This window comes from Acinonyx jubatus, chromosome C1 (genome assembly GCF_027475565.1).
Source record: "Acinonyx jubatus isolate Ajub_Pintada_27869175 chromosome C1, VMU_Ajub_asm_v1.0, whole genome shotgun sequence".
NCBI classification, from domain to species: Eukaryota; Metazoa; Chordata; class Mammalia; order Carnivora; family Felidae; genus Acinonyx; species Acinonyx jubatus.
In genome coordinates, this window is record NC_069381.1 from 152,510,743 (window position 1) to 152,532,534 (window position 21,792).

Genomic DNA, 21,792 nt, shown 5'->3' on the forward strand with positions numbered 1-21,792 from the left:
GGATTTTTTTCCCCTCTAAATCTCACACAATCTGACAATCTGTTTTTTAACAAAAGAATCAGTTTCTTCATGGCATTTAACAATTGATATCCTTGATTTTTTCTTTCAGTTTATCTATTATTTCATCTACTTATGTGTACCTTTTCCTTATTTTTTAAATAAGGAATTAGTTTAATTAACTTTTCAATCCTCCATTCCTTGTATTGATTTTGAGATTCTGCTGTATTTTTCTACTCCATTCCTGATTATCTTCTTCTTATTGGATGTTGTAATAAAAACATTTCTTTATTATTATTAAAAAAAAAGATCCCAACCATTTCCCCCACCAAAATTGTCTCTTACCTATGTTAAAACTTTTTTTCAAATACAACTGACCCTTGAATAACATGGGGGTAGGGTGCTGGCCTCCACCCTTCACTGCACAGTTCAAAAGCTGCATATAATTTTTGATTCCCCAAATATTGAACTATTAAAATATCCTACTACTGACCACACCTAATTGATAACATAGTGTATTAACACATATTTTGTACATTATATGTATTATATACTGTATTCTTGTAATAAAGTAAGCTAAAGAAGAAAATTTTATTAAAAAAATCACAATAATAAGGAAACTACATTTACAGTACAGTACTGTATTGACTGAAAAGATCTGCTTTAAGTGGACTCATGCAGTTCAAACCCGTGTCACTCAAGGGTCAACTGTAGTTTTAAAAAACAAAACAAAGAATAACTCTAATCATAAATCCTACGCTCTGATTAAAATACATGATTTCCCATTTCCTTTGGAATTTACCACTTTCCTATCCTTAAAGGCTCAACAAAGCCTTCCATGAAGCCTTTATGATGTCTTCTTATGGTTGGTGAGAAATTATGTTATCTCCTCCAAACGGATTTTCTTAGGAATGTTATCACATATTTATATATGTAGGGTATTTTCACTCTAGGCCATATGCCCTTTGGTGCCTCAACCTTCGTGACTTATTTTATATTCCCAGCTACAGATACAGAACTCTGGTACATTGCAGGCACTCTTACAGTTCTGCTGAAGGCTACTGTGATCTTATAAAAAAGTTGAGCATTTTGTGGTTCCGTGGCATCCAATGCATTTTCTAAGTTTTCCAGCTTGGTGGCAGCCTAAAACAAAAGTATCCAGTATAATTTTAAAATAACAAAGAAAAAAAGAATACATGACATATACATGAATAAATATTATCATTTAAAAAATGTTTGCTTTTGCAAATTCCCTCTTGACTCCAGTGAAATCATCTATGTTGCAAAATGTATTAAAAGTTCTTTTTTTTAATTAAAAAAAATTTCTTTAATGTTTATTTATTCTTGAGAGAGAGCATGAGCAGGGGAGGGGCAGAATGAGAGACAGGGACACACAGTCCAAAGCAGGCTCCAGGCTCCAAGCTGTCAGCACAGAACCTGATCCGGGGCTTGAACTCACCAACTGTGAGATCATGAGTGAGCCAAAGTCAGATGCTTAACCGACTGAGCCATGCAGGCGCCCCAAAAATTCTTTTAAAAGGCTCAAGAATTATGAATAAAGAATTGAGTTTTAAAATGTTTTTAAAATATCTGTTATTGAATGGAATTCTTTGGGTAGGTAAAGATACCCATAATATTCAATTAACTATATATGCCAAGCTCCCTCTCCAATTCATGACACACATGAGATATGAATAACAACATAAATATAAACATTACTATTGTATGAGATCGGACTTCAAATTACTTATATAGTCTGGTTTATATTTAAAATATTCTGTAGATTAGAAAAATCACTAAGACACTTATGGTAAGTAACTTCAATGCCAGGAAAATTTACTGAAGAGGCACCCCTACTAAAATTCTTATGGTATTTACTGAAAAATTTATTAGTTGCTATCGTATTAACCGATTTAACCAGACTAAACAAAATTCAAATCTATTACCTGTTATAATACTATTTGCTTCAAACTGGATTTTGGCATTTCATAATTCAGTATATAATCAATGTGCTCATTACTAGAGAAACATGTACCTTATTATAAGGTCCAATGGGATTTCATCCTAAGCCCATTTAAATAATGCAAACACAGTTAAATTGTAAAAATACTACAAATCATATTTTGTATATATATTCTTCCATACCTAGCACCACCAGTTACATTAATCATGTATATAATACTGTATTGGGGTTTTATGTGGAAAGCCACATATACTATAATTAATGATTTAAGGAATTTTTAAGGTAGTTTTAACTATATAATATTTTTGCTTTACTAGTTGATTTAAGAAGCTCATCTCTTTGTTAAGGTGTATTTCTAGGAATCAAGTAAAAAGTACCATGTAATACATTCTAAAAGAGCTCTTGAAGGCTCTTATATATGTGCATGTGTGTGTGTGTAACTACAGATTTTTTAATACAGGAAACTTAAATAGTACAATACAACTTACCTTCTCTATGTCCCCCTCCCTACACAAATAGTAAAGAGCCAGGATTCTTAGAGCTTCCACATTTTGATTATCTTGAAGCATTAACCTGCAGAAAAACATTTCACTTAATGTTGAAATAAACTTAATGTGCTTTCTTTTATTTGAAGGTTGAAAAAGTCATTTTGCTGGTCTGACTACTCCATTATCTAAGTAAGAATTTTAAGTAGTAAAATAAAATCTCCTTTATGAAAATTATCAACCTCATTATTTAAGCTAAAAAAAAATCTCTGATTCTTAGTCTTTATGCACTGCTGAAGTGAGTACTGATTCTTAGTCTTTAATATGTTTTAAAAAGATATGAATAGATTGTACCAGTCTCATTAAATTCTTTGGCAAACCTAAATAAAGTATTACTTAACCATGCATAACAGTATATTAAAAGAATAATTCACCTTGACCAGGAAGATTTATTACAAGAATTTCAGGAATGAGAAGATTGGTTAAATATTTAAAAGTCTCTTAATGTAATTCACAACATTAAAACAGATTCCTATGTGACAAAAAAAATTTGAAAATATTATGGAAAAATATCTGATTAGTAATAGGAACAACTCCCCTTACCCCAAAAAAGATATAAACTTAGTAAAAAATATGCAAAAGCTACATAAATTCCTATGAACTCTGCTCAAGGACATTTAAAAAGAAATGAACAAATGGGGTAATAATACACCAGGTTTCTTATTATGGATGATGTGGTACAATGAATTATTGGCTTCAATTTTCCACCTTCCAAGAATATATACCTTCTGCCACGAAAGTGAGCTCTTCCTATAAATGCTGACAGGTACTTTGTTGCTCCTTGGCTGTGGACTTGGACATCTTCCTAATGTTGGCCAATGGAATGTGAACAGGACTGGCAGTGTGCCACACCAAAGTTTCAGAGGCACTGGATTCTTCTGCCTGTCCCTTTGCATCTCTGCTATAACCACGGAGACGAGCTCACCTCTGGGTAGCTGCTGCTCTCTAGCTTGAGCCCAAAGAAGAACACCCGTAGAGCTGACCAGAGACCAAACTGCAATAAAGTGCCACACCACCCAGATGGACCTAAAATCTGAAGCAGAACACCAGGCGGGGCTGGTGGAGGCCAGCAGACCCCAGATGATCCCTACCAAAGTGAGGAATGAGTGCTTACTATCGTTAAGCCCTGAGATTTGTAGCTGTTTGCTATGCCCCAATAGTTGCCACATGATAACACCCATTTTTGGTTAAAAAGGTTCCCCCCCCCCAAATAATCTATAGATTCAATGCATTTCAAACCAAAATCTTAGGTTTCTTTTTTTTTTTTTTTTTTAACTTGGTAAGTTAATTCTGACAGTCGATAGAAAAAGAGCCAAGAAAACTATCAAAAAAAAAATGTGATGGAGAACATGCCCCCCAAAATATAAAAATGTATTTGAAATACAGGGAATAATGGGGAAAAAAATGACCAGTCATTTTACAGGGGAAAAAATAGCCTTAGCAATATGAAGGTGCTCAATTTCAACATAATCAAAGAAATGAAAATAAAAATATGGTTTTATTCTACCAGATACTACCACTTTTATTCTACCAGATCGTTAAAAACAAAACCACCACACTGATAATAGCCAGAGTTGACAAGGATGGGGGAGGGGCATTCTGGAGAGTACTCATGGGAGTATAAATTAGTACAATTTCTTAGAAGAACAATTTGGTAGTGTCTTTGCAAATTTCAAACATGCATACCCGAGATAGAGACTGCCATCTGTCTCCTCAAATCATTCTTTCCTCATTTGCTTGGGCACATAGCTAGCTGACATGTTCCTGCTACCTTTGCAATTAGATGTGGCCCATGGGAGACAGCCCACTTCTAGGCCTGGGCTTTAAAGGAAAGTGGAATGATTCCGCCACACTCTTACCCTTTCTACCAGCTGGATACCAACGTCATGAGGTTTTAGGACATCGCAGAGTTGCAATATGGAAAGAACCTAGGTCCCTGAATGACAGTGTGGAGGAAGGCTGACTGATCAAAAGTTACACCCACTCAAAACAATTACATATGGCAGAAAAAATATTCTATTATGTGTTTAGATCTATTTTATAGGAGCTCGGCCTACCCTAACAAATATGATTCCCTTTAATTCAGTAATCCCTCATTTAAGAAATGATCCTCCAGAAATATACCTATATGTGTAAAAAGGGGTGTGTGTGTGTGTACCCCTAAATGGCTATCAACGGGGAAAGATCAACTACTTATATGTTTACTTTATGGATGTGTACTTTGTTAAAAAATAATTACGTATATCTGGCTGAATGGATATAAAAGAATATCCACAAAATACCAAGTAAATAAAAATCAAGCTTAAAAACTATATAGTCTATTTTTTCTTTTACAAACATCCCCAAATATATATGTGTGTATATATATATATATATATATATATATTTAATATACTATATCGATACTCCACCACCTCCCACTCATACAGAGTGCCTAGAAAAGAAATCTAGAAAAATATAAACATCAAAGAGTTACTAATGCCCAAATTGTGGCCTCCAAATATCACTTCCCACTAAAAGGGATTATATTGCACTCCACAACAGCTAATTCCTGTTTAGGGCAAAAAATACACAAAATGACCCTAGTGCGTCTTGCTATACACCAAATAGCAAGGAAATTACTGAAGACTACTAGGATCCCGTCAAAAGGACCTAAGAACTAACTTGAAGAGGCTACTAACAGCCAACAGTGAGACAATATGAGCAATTATAACAACCAAAACGGTTAGAAGCACACAAGTTTAATCCATGTTATATAAACCCAAACTGCTAATCAATCACAATTCGGGGATGCTAGGGAACTTTCTAATTTTTTTGGTTTTTTGAAACTCAGAAATAAAAGATTCAAGCACTTATCCAACTTTTCTTATATGAACTATACCACTGGATAACCGACCAGTTGATGCAAAATTTTTTTTAATAGTACTCCAGCTAAGAAATGCAGAATGATATAACCATATTGTAATCCTAAAGCACCCAGATACTGAGCACAGATTTCTGATATTACCACAAAAAGACAGCAGGGGATTATGTCCTTTCGATAAAAGAACACATCACCACTTATGAAGTAACTGCAAAAAGAAAAAAAAAATTGAACATGTATCTAACCAAGCCTCTATATCCAGTACCAATTTACAGGAAATTCAGAGGATAAGCAACAGTACATGGCATGCAATCAATAAAATTCTTATGGAAAACCTACTGGATACAAGACTGGTTTCTTTATCGTAAATATCAAGAAAAAGATGTGGGAGGCCAGTGGAGAGAGAAAGTAGGAAAATGAGGAAGGAGACGAGGGAGAGAGGGGATCCTCCATTTTATACTTCAGAAGAAAAATCTAAATCCTCAAGATGACCAACAAGACCATTTATATCCTGGCTCCCCTGCTCCCTCCTACACTTCTGCTCTGACTTCACTGTCTAGTCATCTTACCCCCCCTTCATACTCCTTAAAAACATGACACACACCCTTGCCTCAGGTCTTCACACTTGCTTTTCCGACCTTCTGCAGTCTTCTCCCAGATACCTGCATGGCTTGCTCCCTGTGTTCAAATGTCACCTATTCAGTGATGCCTTCCCTGACCATCCCATAAAATGGAATCCCTCCTCCCACTCCCTATTTCACTTTCCAGCTTTATCTTTTTTCCATAGCATTTAAAACTTTCTAACATACTACGTAATCTTTTACTTGTTCTGCTTATTATATGGTTCCTCTCATTTGAATATAAGCTTCACTAGGGCAGGGATATTTGCATAAAAGATTATCTGTCTTAGAACAACTATTCAGATATTTATATAAATCAAAACATTCAGTTGCTAAAAACAGTGCAATGTTAAGTTCTCTTTCAATTCTATATTGCTTGAAAAAAAATCAAATTAAAAAAATCTTATAATAGGGGTGCCTGGGTGGCTCAGTTGGTTAAGACTCTGACTCTTGATTCTGGCTCAGGTTATGATCTCGCAGTTCGTGGGATCGAGCCCCATGTCAGGCTCTGTGCTGACAGCGTGGATCCTCTCTTCCTCTCTCTCTGCCCCTCCCCTGCTCATGCTCTCTGTTTCTCAAAGTAAGTAAATAAACTTAAATAAAAATAAAAAATCTTATGATAAAAGAATACAGATTTTTTTTTTCCCCTGAAATTATAACCAGATCCAAAGGTACTTGTACTATCTTTTTTTACTTAACCTCTGTGCTGTTTCAACAGTCTGGTCCCAATCCTGTAAGGCGAGCTGTAGTTTCATTTTCTTTACAAAAGCAGGAAGGAAACTCGGAAAGTTCACTATTATCTGGTTCACAGTGTCCAGAGCACCTGAATAATTCTGGCGCATCTCAAGGCATTGTGTCTAATAGGAGGAAAAAAGTGACATCAAAACTCCAATCATATATACCGAGGTTCTCGTAACAGTTACCCTTGAGAGGCAGGATACTAACGTTTAACATTTTCTATGTTTTTGTTTTCTGACTTTCTGTAAGGAATAGTTATCACTTTTATAATGAGAAATATAAAATAAGTTTTTAACAAAACGAAAATTTTAAAACATCACAAAACAATAAAAATACTGTAAGTGGCTGTGTTATAAAATCTACTTTTAAATAACTAGAACAGAAAAATTATCTTTTAGAATAAAGTATTTCCAAGATATTTGCAAATAGCATCTAAAATGAAGACATTTCAGAGGCACCTGGCTGGCTCAGTCCGTTGGGTGTCTGACTTTGGTTCAGGTCATGATCTCATGGTTTGTGGATTTGAGCCCTGTGACTGGCTCTGTGCTGATGGCTCAGAGCCTGGAGCCTGCTTCAGATTCTGTGTCTCCCTCTCTCTGCCCCTCCCCTGCTCACGCTCTCTCTGTCTCTCAAAAATGAATAAATGTTAAAAAAATTAAAAGTAAAATAAAATAAAATGAAGAGATTTTGTATCTTTAAAAAAAAAAAAAAAAAACTACTTTCAGGCTGGGACACCCGGCTGGCTCAGTCCATAGAACATGCAACTCTTGATCTCAGGGTTTAAGTTCAAGTCCCATGTTAGGTGGAGATTACTTAAAAATAAAATCTTTAAAAAAATAAAATAGGGCCCCTGGGTGGCTTACTGGTTAGGCATCTGACTTGGTATCAGCTCAGGCCATATCACGGTTGTGAGATTGAGCCCCGTATCAGGCTCTGTGCTGACAGCACAGAAGCTGCTTGGGATTCTCTCTCCCTCTCTGTCTCTGCCTTTCCCTCACTTGCATACACTCTCTCAAAATAAATAAATAAGCTTAAAAACAAAAAGAAATAAAAAATAAGTAACTTTAAAGAAGGTAAGACTTTAAGAAATAAGCAAAATAAAGTTCAAACAACTCCCTCTACCTTAATATTTTCACTTCTAGGATGTATCTTAATGAAATAATTGAATAAGACCACAGGAAAAAAAAAGATTATATTTATGGCAGATTTATATTAGATATAGTAGAAAAAAAAATAACCCAAAATGTCCATTCAGGATCAAACTATAGCATACCTATTTAATCAAATTTTAGGTGGCCATTAAAAGTCATTATATAGATTTATAGATCTATGCTTAATGACATAAAGAGATGCCATTTATAATATAATAGTTTAACTGGTTATCTTCAATGGTGATATCTACTCTTAATTCTGATATTACTGCATTCTATACAGTATCCATGTATTACTTTCATAGTCAGAAAAAATAAAGCTATAGAGTTAGCACTTTAAGAGCAGACATTAGGCGTATTTATCATATATCAGATTTTTAAAAATTTGCTTTTGGATCTCCTTTAGGAATAAATTTAGTCCTGGAATATCTCAGTTCAAAATGAGTGTCCAGTCTCAATACATGTACAGTAGAATTACAATATAATCCTGAAATAGGCTTGAGATTATACTCTCATCTATAGTCCCATATAACTCCCATATAATTAAAGCCTGAGAACCACCCGACCCTGCTACTATGCCAAAATAAATTATTATTAAAATTTCTAAATAGTTGACAATAATGCATAAAGATTAATGCTGAGAATGTTTTCAAATTATATATACCCTTGGAATCTGCCTAAATAGCTGATAATATAAAAAAAATAAAATCATACTAAAGGACCACATCTATTACTTCCTTAGACCATCACCTCCCATATGATGCCACATAACACATTAAACGAAACTAAATTTGCTGTGTACTTGGTTCCTATCATTCCTAGTTGGAATTAGGCTAATGCAAACATCCTCTATTGAATTAACTGAAAAATAAATACATAACTGGAATGGGTTGTATCAGAAAAAGAATTTAAACAAATCTTAAGTATTGGAGGCAAAAGGTAAATCTCTAAGCTGCTTATACTGACACCTGAAATAGCCCTAGACCTTAGTAGATTATCAACTAGCTTTTTTTTTCTTTTGAGAGAGAGTGAGAGAGAGCATGAGTGCAAGCAGGGGAGGGGCACAGGAAGAGAATCTTGAGCAGGCTCCATGCCCAGCACAGAGCACAACCAGGGGCTCCATCTCAGGATGGTGAGATCATGACCTGAACTGAAATCAAGAGTTGGATGCTTAACCAACTGAGCTACCCAGGTGCTCCTCAATCAGCTTTTCTTTAAGAAGAGGGTGGAGTTGAAATGATCAAGAAAAACTTTTTAAAAGCTTGATAAATGCTCAATTTGTCTAGCAGTGCCATCAGGTAAAACTTGAGTGCAGTCAGAGTGAATACTATTTGTACCAGAGGCGAATATCCAAACAAGTTCACTAGCCATAGAAACTGGCAAAAGCCATGAGGGGATATTAACAAGAGTCAAGACACTAATAATCCTCTCTTCTTTTTTACACCTGCAAATTACTGCTTATCTAACAGGCTGTTTTCCTAACAAATAAATTTAATTTCCTTTTGCTGAATCAAAAACTTTAAATATTTTAAGACATTCAGAAGGCATCAACGGAACTGAAAAAAGGACCCAAATTATACATTTCTACCCACCAATGATTTCTAATGACTTATCCTTAACAATGTAAGTCAGGTCATGTTGTTTCTCTTATCATTGGCTGCCCATCCATCTGGTTCAAAGTAAAAGCCAAAGGCTTTACACAATCAGCCATGGCTCTCCTCATCTCTCCCACACCCCGCCCCCCCCCCCCCCCCCATCCTCATACTCACCTTCTTTTCCTCAAGCCTCCACTTCTACCCTCTGCTTAGCTCATTCCACTTTCGTCTCCTGGCCTCCCAGCAATGCCCTGAACATGCCTTAAGGTAGTTCAACTTGTTATCTCCTCTATTTGTAAATGCTTTCCCCCAGGTGCCCACAGAGCAGTAACTCTCACTTCCTATAGGTCTTTGCTCAAATGTCACTTTCTCTGACCACATGATTTAAAACTATAGGTTCATACTCCCAGCTCTCCTTCTCTCCCTTTATCTGATTTACTTATTTTTCCATTGCACTTATTACCTTCCAATATACTATGTAATTTAATTACTTATTTTGTTTATTGTCTGTCTCCAACAATAGAGTATAAGCTCCATAAAAGCAAGAGGTTTTACTTTGCTCAGGGTCTCCCTGGTATCTACAGTGATGCCTTGCACATGTTAGACAAACCATAAATGTTTGGTAAATAAGCAATATAGGAACCACCGGAACCACCACCACCACCACCACCACCACCACAAAACAAATTAAAACCAATCGGGATTCAGGAATTTGGTAAGGAAATACCTTTCTCTAGTTTGTAGTTCACTGTCCTATACAAATAAAATGCAAGTTCCTCTTACAGTTGAGAGCTGATAAAAGTAACATAACAATTACTATCTTTTTTGAACTACTCAGTTTTGTTGGGTTTCAAATATATATATTATGAATAAATTTTAAAATATGATTTATTTACCCTAACTTCAACTCACCTTACCCAGCAGAGCAAAAATATCATTTCCATCTTGTAATCCCTCTTCAAAATATCTTAGTGCTTTTTTAGTATAAGGTTCTTTTCCTCTTGTGATATCAAGCCATGCTCTCAAAACCTGTCCCTGTAGAATGAAAAAGTCTAATCATATTCCCACTTTATTGGAAACAAAAGAAATAAATGTTGATGAAAGAGGTAAAAACTAATGTCCTTTTCTGTAATTAGTAACAACAATCACTCTGTCAAAAAATGTTATGAACAATAAAACAGTGTTCAATAAAACTGGTTCAAACCTTTTCCAGACTAGAGTTTTGGGAACTGTTATGTATTTTAGCCCTTAAGATTATGATGTGTCCAATATTGAGAAACTTGTCAAATATTCCATTAATACTAAATAACCAGTAGTCTCATCTGGGACTTTGCTAGTAAATTATTATTGAAAGTTGTTAAACATGTAATTCAATACATAAACAAGAATGTGTTACTTCTTTTTTTGGGCAAACAGACCAAGTGAACGGAGATGGAAAAACAGAAGTGTCTTGCTTTATATACAGTAAAGTTAACCTATCTTAACTTTTAAAGTTAAGATAACTATCTTAATCCTTGTGACTAGTCCAGTGCATTTCAAATGAAAGGATAAATGGCCTCAGAAATTAAAGACTGAAGAAGTCACAGATGCTTACTTTCAGAAATGTTAGGGAGCCAATGGATTATAAGGTTTATAGAATGAGAAAGAAGATGTCTACAGGTTACTTTTGTTTTTAATGTCAAATAAAAAGTTGTGAAATCTGTTTTTCTATCAAAAAATTTCTAGGGGCACCTTGCAGGCTCAGTTGAAAAGCATGCAACTCTTGATCTTGGGGTTGTGAGTTCGAGCCCCACACTGGGTGTAGAGATTACTTAAAAATAAAGTCTTAAAAATTTTTTTTCTAGGTTAATTCATAAACTTATAAATCTTTAAGATTACATTTACCTCCCTATATTTCACCTGAAAAGACAGAAATGAATACTAAATGCTATTTCTACTCACTAGATCAATGTCTGTATTTGAATCGTTTCAACTATTATTTCTGTGTGGATGATTCTCAACCTTTATTTCTAGTCCAATACCTCTTTCCAAACTTTTCTTTTCCTAAGAGCTCATCTACTATCTCCATCTCACTGTTCCACCAGAGGTGGAAACATAGTATGTCTGGAACCAAATACATTACCCTCTCCAAGACTACCTTCTCGTCCCAACATATTCTCTGTTTATGTTAACTGGGATCTGAACTCTCCAGACTTAAGACCTCAGAGAGACATCCTTGATATCTGACACCTCAAAATCTTGCCCCTAATAATTTTAGAGTCATTGTTAATTTTTTCAAGTCCTGTTGTTAAAAAATTTGCATCTAATTTAGCCCGTATATCTCAAGAATGATATAAACTATAAAGCTTTCGTATGCATTACAGTGGTCATATATGTACAATATTTTAGTGTAGGCCCTTAAAAACCTTCTGCTGGAAAGTATGTACTACCATTTGGGGGCAGCACTCTAGTTTCTCCTTAGGCCAGTTCATCCTATAAACCATACTTAAAACAGTCTTCAGAATTTGTACTCTAATAATACCACTGCCACAATTAAAAGTCTCAATGACCTCTCCATGCCCACTAAATTTCATAGAAATACTTGTAGCTAGCTGTCAAGGCCCTTCAATTTGTCCCAACCCACCTCTCTAAGCTTTTCTTCCACCCTCTTTTTCTACAGTGTTCCCGTCAAAAGCGAGCTTCTTACTGTACACAGAACCAACACATCTCTCTGTTTTTCTCATTTCCATTTATTATGCCCCACATTGGGAGTATTTGTTTCCCTTTTCCAACATCTTTGCATGTGGAAGCTGTATCCATGTTTCAGGTTTTACCTCCAATGCTACTTCCTTCAAGAAATTCTTCCTCAATCTAACATTTATAGATGTGATCTCTCCTTAAGTACCAAAATAGTGCCTAGCACAAAGTGAGCAAGAACTGTTAATTACTCTTTTCCTGAATACTTCAATCACACGTCTCTCACACCATTTATAAACGTTCATTATAACAGTATTAGCTGCATAGGTGCTCTATGACACTACTAGATTGACCCATCCATGTAAGTAAAGTTTATGTATTCCTGATCTTTGTATTATTAACAGTGCAAACAATGGTATCTTGTACCTAGAACAGTTCAATAAGGAGAGTGAGAGAGAAAGATAGAGATAAGGAAGGAAGGTAGGGAAAGAACCAGGGAGGGATTTTTTCAAGAGTTAATTAACAGCATAAAAATAGACAACTTTAGACAACCACAATTTTACAAAATAATATTAAAATAAAGTTGTTATTTATAAATTGAGAATAGAACAAATACTACTTAGTATGTAAGCTTCTTTTATTGTATCTATTTCAAAATAAGAAGACCAGCTACCTCTTTACTGCCATTTGACATTTTGATCATTCTGTCAATATATTCTCTCGCCTTATCATGACGACCAATGTGCCATAAAAATAAGCCTGCGTGGTACAGAGCTTTTGGCCCAGCTCCTTTACGCTGCTCTTTTACTCTGGCATCTGATTCCAGAATAGCTTCTTTATCTAGGAGAGGAAAAAAGATGTTAAATAAAAATTAAATTCTAGATCAAGTGTTCATAATAGGTCAGATGATTAACAGAGCACAGAATATAGTTCTCTCTAGAACACCACTGTCTAACAGAAATAAAATATTAAGTCACATATGTAATTTAAAATTTCCTAGTAGCCACATCAAAAAAGTAAAAAGAAACAAGTAAAATTGATTTTACTAACATATTTTATTTAACTTAATTTATCCAAATTATCATTCCAACACACAATTGACATGAAAATTATTGAGATACTTTTTTTCTTATTAAATTTTAAAAATCTGATATGTATTTTTTACAAGGTACATCTCAGTTATAATGCTAAATTCTCTTCAAAATTATGTGATTTGTACTTAGCTTCCTTAAAATTTATAGATGAAAACAACAGATTCGTATATTCATTATTCCAAGCATTACTTTTCTAGTAACTGAATCAAGTATCAGTTTTAAATTTAAAATTAATTAGAATTAAAGTTAATTTAAAACTTGGGTTCTCAAACTAGATACATTCCAGCACTCAAACAGCCACGTGTGGTTAATGACCACTGTAATGCATACTACAGTTCTATAGTTTATGTCATTCTCAAGATATAAAGGCTAAATATACAAATTTTTTAGCAACAGGACTTGAAAAAATTAGCAATGATTCTGAAATTATTAGGGGCAAATCCAGAACTAGTACTCAAATTACCCAACTCCCTAATCCAATTCTAAAATATGTAAACATTCCTGGCTGCTCTCATTGGTCAATGAAAGGTAGTATAATTACCATTATTTACATGGTTTAATACTGACTGCATAGCAGCTCCCTTAAAAAGATGGCCCACCTCTCATAACTCTAACCTTTAAATCTATTACACGTGTGCTTAGGACACAACTATCAATTCGATCCAAATCCTGAATTGAATCTGAATGTGGATCAACTATGCAATAAGAAGAAATGTCAAAGCTGAAGGCTGTGATTCTGACTACCTTTCTGGAAATGGCTACTCAAAAAAGGTATTACAACTCTTTCTTTTATCTCTAATGATACCAATGTAAACTTAAATGTGGAACCACCAAGGTACGACTTTGAGTTCATGAAATGAAATTGTTTCTGGAAGGCTATACAGATTGCCTGGCAAGAAGACCCTCCAACGCACCCACTTGAACACCTATAGAAGTTTTCATTAAGTAGCCAGGATACAGAGACAGAACTCTGTAGAAACAGAACTCATCAGGGCAGGGGCACGATTTGTACTTTCCTGCCCAGGTATCTATCAAGTCTCAAGTAGGCCACCTGTTAGCTGTGACACCATCTGCACAAAGCTGGCTCTTACCAGATATCAGCTCGAGTTCTTAATGGACCTTTTATAATCAGGGCTTACATCTGTATTCAGGAAGAATGGACATGAATAATCTAAGCCTTCCTAGGCAATAGTAATGGACATCTGGGCCTCTCCTGAGTTTAAGCCCACTCAAAATCATCTATGGTAGAAAGTAAAGTCTGTACTCAGGTGTTTCTAAGCAATATTTCTGCCTCCATCCTTTTAGTGTCCTGGAAATCACATTTCCCAACAGAACCAACACTCTTGGGAATAACCAATTAAATGAAAACTTGATTCTAAGAGGAAAATAGTTTGTATGAATCTCTCTTTTTTTTTAGATTTACTGATTACATCTCTCTATGCAAGTTCTGTGTTCCACCTCAATACACTCCTGCTGGAGCACAGAGAAAGGAGATCCATACAAGAGCCTAATCCTGAACCACTTCCACATATTTGCCCATTGATTTATCCTGTACGACACATATGTTTTATATTCAAATCCTACTTGTGCTTCTAAAACCATATTAAGGCCCCATTTTACACAAAGCGTTTGCTTTGTTCTTCTATGGATTAATAGTACATACCATTTTCAGTTAATTATGAACTCATTTGTTTTATTTCTCATAATTTTATTTAATAGTAACATTAGAATTTAACCTTTATGGGTTTTACATTTTCTTTTCTTAACTAGACTATAAACTTGATGTCATGGGTCACTTCTTACAATTCTTTTGTATTCTCTGTGTTTGGCATAGTCTCTTGCAGAAGGTAAGCATCTAGTCATTAGATTTGTTTACTTGTTAAACACATTAATGTTTTAAGTAACTTTTTGTTGATCTGTGCAAGTACATGTAGGATAAAGGAGATATGTGATACTTTTGCTTTGGAAAAAAATTTTCTAATATTAAAAAAAGACATTCTGTGACATCTGGTTATAGTCTAGTTATTTGAAACATGATGTACATTTGTAATGCTATTAGCTGTTACTGGATATGTATGAAAGAATACAATACTATTTCTTCTTTATTACCTGTAATTATGATATTGTGCTTCAGCCATTAAGATCACTGTTCGTTGACAGTTCGCACAATTTTAATTATTGGCTTATGCATAAGGTTCTTTCCATAATCTAGTTATATTTCCCAACCTACTACTGGATAAAAATTTACTGAATATCTTCTAAGAGCCAGCACCCCTCCCTGCCCTGCAGGGATGTATATGGGCCTTTGAGAAGCTTAAGATACAGTGGAAGGGAGAAACTGCATGTAGCTATAGATTTGCGCATAAGCTATAAAGTTGGCTGCAAAATGGGGCACCTGGGTGGCTCAGTCGGTTAAGCGTCCGACTTCGGCTCAGGTCATGATCTCACAGTTCGTGGGTTCAAGCCCCGCATTGGGCTCTGTGCTGACAGCTCAGAGCCTGGAGCCTGTTTCAGATTCTGTGTCTCCCTCTCTCTCTGCCCCTCCCCTGTTCACACTCTGTCTCTGTCTCAAAAATAAATAAACATTAAAAAAAATTTTTAAATTTTGCCAATCTGATGATATGATACATGTAAAATGGTGTCTTTTTGCAATTTTAATTTCCCTACTTACTAACAAGTTGAACATCTCTTCATATTTGTATCAGCCTTTTCTCTGTGTATTATCTGTTCATATTCTATAACTTTATTACATTGGCTCTTTATTTTTGTAAGAGTTCTTTTTATATTCAAACACTATTTTCTTGTCAGTTAATGAATTGCAAATATTTTTTCTAGTATGTAGCTCATCTTTTCACTTTCACTTGCACTCTGTCTCCCTCTGTCTCAAAAATAAACATTAAAAAAAAATTAAAGTTGGCTGCAATTTATGTGTAAACCTATTTTGGGCTGTCCTTTGTTTAATAATTGCTAATATACAACTTTGTATTATTTCAAATGATCCCTATATATTAATGAAACTTTTGCCCTAAGATAAAAGGAATATGAAAGTGATAAAAGACACGTATTTCTTGTGCTTGATAAATCAGTAACCTTGTCAGGAAGGTAAAACAAATATATAAAATGGTAACTATAGAAAATTATAATATAGATTATCAGACTAAATGTTATGGTAATTGAGAAAAATCAAAATGAATTGAGTAGAAAATATTGTCCTAAGCATTATACTTAAATACTATACCTGGATTAGGACTCATTTTATGGGCATATATCAGTGCAATTAGAGAACAAAGTGATACATCTTGTTTATTTTTAATAGCCTCAAATTCCCGAAGAGCTTCTTGAGTTCTACCTGAAAATCAAAATTATAATGTGAAAAACTTCATAGTGCAAAACAAGAATTTAAAACTTATGGAACATGTTTAATAATTAGCACATACCTTCCATTAATGTACCATAGGCATGATAAAACCTGAAGACTGGGTCACTGCCATACCTCTTAACTCCTTCACTGGCAGTAAGTAATACATGATGGAAATATTTCTCCTGACAATAGTAATTAATCAAAGTCTAAAAGGAAACAGGGACTAAATGTTAAAAGAGATTTTGGTGTTCAAATACCTTAAGAAGCAGATATTAATCTAAAATTTTAAATAATCTAAAATTAGATAACGTGGTTCTTTTTTCCTTCCAAGTTCCTGAAAATATTGTTAAAGGCTAGCACTTAACAGTAACAAATGCAAAACACAATGAACACAAAATTTTTGAAAAAACTCAATGTTTTCTAATAATTTCAATCTTTTTTTTCTAAATTATTTAACAATACTGAAATTAGGCTACTATTGCCTCTTTCCTTTGCCCACATTTTCTTAAAGATTTTAGAAAATGGGAAAACAGGGATGCCTGGGCTCAGGTGGTTTAGCGTCAAACTCTTGATTTAGGCTGGGGGTCATGATCTCACAGTTTGTGAGTTCGAGTCCCACACTGCTGACAGTGGGTAGCCTGCTTAGGATTCTCTCTCTCTGCCCCTCCCCCACTTGCATGTACACTTGTGCGTGTGTGTGGGGGGGGGGGGGATTCTGTCTCTCTCTCAAAATAAACTTAATAAAACATAAAAGAAAAGAAAATAGGAAAATTGACAAAAACAGGACTAGTAAGCCTTCCATTGCCAGACCACAGGATTCTTTAAAAAAAAAACAAAACCTTGCTTCTATTTTGTTTTTAGAGCATTACAAAGTAATGACAAATTGAATTCAGCAATTCACTGTCAAATGTCTTTTTTTCTGAGTTCTACAACAAAGAACTGTCAGTAAGAACAAATGATCTAAACTTTTTTAATGGAAATTATTACCTTTAAGCTTTTTTCAAAATTATATTATTTAGATTTACTTGGCAGAAAACTACTATCAGGAGATACTAAGTTCTGATTAATTGAGTCTATGCTTTACACCTTTCTCTCAGGATCATACCTAAGGCTTAGTTGCTAACCTAATCAAAGAAGGAAGCCATATTCACTATTTCTGTAATGGACCTGATTCACCTCCATAAACCAATCTGGACCATCCCATACTCACCTACTCTGATTCTGCAGCCCATATAGCAGGAGGGAGAAATATAGATGAAGCAGTGATTGAAAAGATTGAAAAATGAATGTCTAGACTGTTTAAAAAAATTTTTTTTAAATTTTTTTATTTTTGAGAGACAGAGCATGAGTGGGGGAAAGGGGAGAGAGACAGAGAGAGAGAGAGAGACAGAATCTGAAACAGGCTCCAGGCTCTGAGCTGTCAGCACAGAGCCCAACACGGGGCTCGAACCCATGTACTGTGAGATCATGACCCAAGTCAAAGTCAAATGTTTGACTGAGCCACCCAGGCGTCCCTAGACTGCTCTTTTTTACAGTGTGTTGTTTCTGAAGGGCTACAGTCCACATGCTTCTCTTGAACACTTAGGCAAACATTCCCTTTTAACTTTTACTCTGCTTCCCTCCTTGTGGTTACTGCTCTCTTGTTCCCAGTTACCCACACAACACGCTTCAGTAAAGTGCACTTTTCCTCCTGTGCCCTTCCCTAAGATTGCAGATGAACTCTTTGTTTGCCACAACTAAGGACAATGTTAATATCATGTTACTTAACTTCTATTCAACATTTACTATCACCAAGCATCTATAATTTTCCTGAAAGGTATCATAAAAAGGACATGGATTTAAGGTGAAAAGACCTGGTTTTAAATTTCTCGTCCATCTTACACACCTTAGTTTGCTCATTTGTAAAATGCCACTAATCATTTATAGACCATTGTGAGGATTAATTAACAGTATCATACTGTAAAACTCCTGTTCTGAGAAAAGTAAGTTCCTCTGAGCCTATACATTGATGAAATTAAAAAACGTAGTGTCCAGTCAAGACCTCTCATCAAAGCTCCAGATTTATCTTTCCATTTGCCCCCTCTACCCAAGCCAGAAATCAAGTCATGGCATCCTCCCTTCCAGTTTGCCCAGTCTCACTATTCTAACCAGTCAGTAGGCTCTTCTGTTTCTCTAGTCTACTTCCTACTCTCACATCTATTACCACTCCTTGGTTTGTTTCAGACCAACAAATGTTTACTGACTGCCTACCAGTCCCAGGCACTGGGCTAGATACTGTTTATGTGAAGATGAATAAGACATGGTTCCTGACCCAGAAAGGCTTAAAATTTTAACCTGAGACTAGAATCCAAAGACTAATACCATGCCATAAATACAAGCAAGAAAAGAGCTTATAAAGTGTTGTAGGGATGTAAAGAATGAGGTTGGGGTGTGGGATGACAGAAGAATAAAAAGATTCTCTGGGTGGACTTCAGAATTCCCTCTTGAATCATGAACTCCTCACTCCGTCCACACGTACACATATTTCCCCTTCATGATCCTTGAGGAGGGTAGAGGAGTTACCAGGCAGAGGAACTACAGCAACGGAGATAAGAAATCAGCACTGGTAGGAAATCAGCAGTGAAACACAAGGATGGAGAGGCGATGGAGAGGACTTAAAGTCATTCTGTATTGTAGAGCAGGGATTGACAAACTATAGCCAGCTGCTCTTTTTTTTTTTTTTTTTTGGTATGGTCAGCAAACTAAGAATGGCTTGTACCTTTTCAAACAGCTGGTGGGTGGGGGGAGCAAAACAAAACAAATATTCATAACATGTGAAAATTCTAAGAAATTCAAATTTTAGTGTCCATAAATAAAGTTTTACTGGAATAGGGCCATGCTAGCTCATTTGTTTAAGTATTGCCTATGGTCGCTATCAAGCTGCAATGGCAGGTTAGATGCCAGGAACCCTATGGCCTGTGAAGCCCAAGATACGTACTATTTGGCCCTTTACAGAGAAAGTTTGCCATTCCCTGTTTTAGAGTCTTATGTTAAGACACAGATTCTAGGATGAGGAGGTTGGAGAGAAAGGTAGGGTCTAGCAGGGCCTCATGTTAAGGACTTGGATTTACTCCTCTAGTCTAAGTGATGAAGAGCCACATAACAGTATTAGGCATGAAAGTGTTTTTATTGAAAAGTTCACTTAGTTCATAGTGCAAAGGACAAATTAAAGTTATGAAAAAAATTAAAGAGATGGGGAGGGCTTTGGAAAATAATGTAACTCAAGCAAAAAATTAGAAGACCCTCCAGGACTCTCTGTCACTGCCAAGTTGTCCTTCATCCACTTTTCACCATCTAACACACTACTTACCGTCTGACTCCCCCCACTCAAATGTAAGTCTAAGACTGGGAGTGTTTTTTTTAGCTTTAACATTGCAGGACTTCTTATTTTCAGGGCTTAGAATAGTGCCAGCAACATAGTGGGCACTCAATAAATACTTGTTGAATTAATTTAAGGTTTTTGTCCAGCATTAGATTGTACAATCTGTGAAGGCAGGGGCTGTTCAGATCTGCTCATCACTCTCTCCAGCTGCCAATGTACACACAGCGAGCCCTCCATCAACATGTGCTGAAAGAGTGAATCAGTGAACAAATGGGAGATCATCATCCTACAAAGAAACTTAATTCTCAAGCCACATGTCCGTTTTTAGATCACTTCTTCAGTGGACCGTCACAAAATATTTGCTTAATAGATGAATCGGTGATAAAGAAGCCCATCACCCCAAAATAAAGACTCCTCCATTTTCAAGCCTAGCACTTTGTTTTCATATAATCTTTCGTGTTCCTGTTCTGTGCAATCGGTTTATTGACACTAGTTTGCTTAATTAAATCCTTAAAAATCGCACCGGGAGGCGCAGTAGGTGTTATTCGTTGACCAAGCATCCAGAACAAACGGGATACAAAGTAAAAGTAAACAACCCAAACGGGGTGGGACAAGCACACTAACGGCAATTCGTTAGCAGCGTGACTGCCCCGGACTTCAAGATTCCAAAGCAGGGCCCATGGAGGTGGCCTTGGTGATACAGCTACAAGCCAGCACCGCCCGACTGGGACGCCTGGCGAACCCGGGCAGCAAAGGCACAGCAGGATAACGACGCCCTCGCGAAGTCCTCTCCTCCCCACGCCCTCCGGGCCCACGCCGCCGGCAGAGGCAACTTGCGTCCAGGCCCCGTCCGCTCACCTTCAGCCCCTGCGAATCCATGGCTCTCACCGGGAGGGGGTGCGAGCCTCCGGCACTTGGCGCCCGCCGCGCCCCAGCGGAGGAGCCAGGGGCTCAGAGTCTCGCAGCCCAGGCCCAAACCCCACCAGAGCTTCTGGAAGCGGCGGGAGGGGCGGGGCGGGGCGGGGCCGGGCTGCCATTGGCTGCCGGAAGCAGGGGGCGGGCTCTCAACGCAGGGATTTGCGAGGAGGAGGTGCCGCGGGGAGGAGATGCTGCGAAGACCCGGAGGAAGGGCTGCGGAAGGGGAAGGGGGCGGCACCGGGTGGTGCGGCGGCTGCGAAGGGGTGGCGAAGGGGTCAGAGTGCTGAGCGGCATTAGGGCGGTGGATTTGGAATGACGGAATAAAGGAAATGGGGGAGGTAGTAGGAAAAAGAGCAGTCTTCTTCCGATCACTGGCTACAAAGAAAGACACCATTTTCTGCACGTTTGTGTAGGGGCCGGCTCCCGCAATGCGGCTCTTTGAAGGCCGGAACAACGCAAAGAAAAACTTTGATCACTTTCACTTGAAGTAATCCTATTATCACCGCAAGGTGGCGCAGAAAAATCAGGGTTCTTTACAGAAAGCTCACCTTTACAGGCATTGCAGCGATCCCCTTTGTTGTTAGAATGAGCATTAAATTAATCCTTTATTTTGACCTTTCTGATAATGATAGCAAGTTTAAAAAAATATTTTACTTTAATGATACTGCTGATTTTAACCTGATAAGATTAACTCCTATGCATGGGGCACCTGGCTGTGATTCTTGGTCTTGGTGTCCTGTGTTCGTTGGGGGGCACACGTTGGATATACAGCTTATTTAAAAAAAAATTAATTCCTATGCATCTTTTTAATTAATTAATTTTTTTAAATTTACATCCAAATTAGTTAGCATATAGTGCATCAATGATTTCAGGAGTAGATTCCTTAGTGCCCCTTACCCATTTAGCCCAT

The 21,792-nt window shown here is 36.5% G+C and overlaps 1 protein-coding gene across 1 annotated transcript in view; it reads right to left on the reverse strand.

Moving 5' to 3' along the window:
• TTC21B (tetratricopeptide repeat domain 21B) overlaps positions 1-20,982 on the reverse strand; it is an 82,444-nt gene extending 61,462 nt beyond the window's left edge. The window contains exons 1-8 of the mRNA XM_015081053.3: positions 20,823-20,982; positions 16,680-16,809; positions 16,481-16,591; positions 12,822-12,988; positions 10,385-10,507; positions 6,688-6,845; positions 2,449-2,533; positions 1,042-1,140 (exon numbers count right to left, since the gene is read on the reverse strand). Of these exons, the coding sequence (XP_014936539.1) occupies positions 1,042-1,140; positions 2,449-2,533; positions 6,688-6,845; positions 10,385-10,507; positions 12,822-12,988; positions 16,481-16,591; positions 16,680-16,809; positions 20,823-20,843 (894 nt within the window). The 5' untranslated portion in view covers positions 20,844-20,982. The remainder of the gene's footprint in view (positions 1-1,041; positions 1,141-2,448; positions 2,534-6,687; positions 6,846-10,384; positions 10,508-12,821; positions 12,989-16,480; positions 16,592-16,679; positions 16,810-20,822) is intronic.
• Positions 20,983-21,792: the final 810 nt, after the last annotated feature.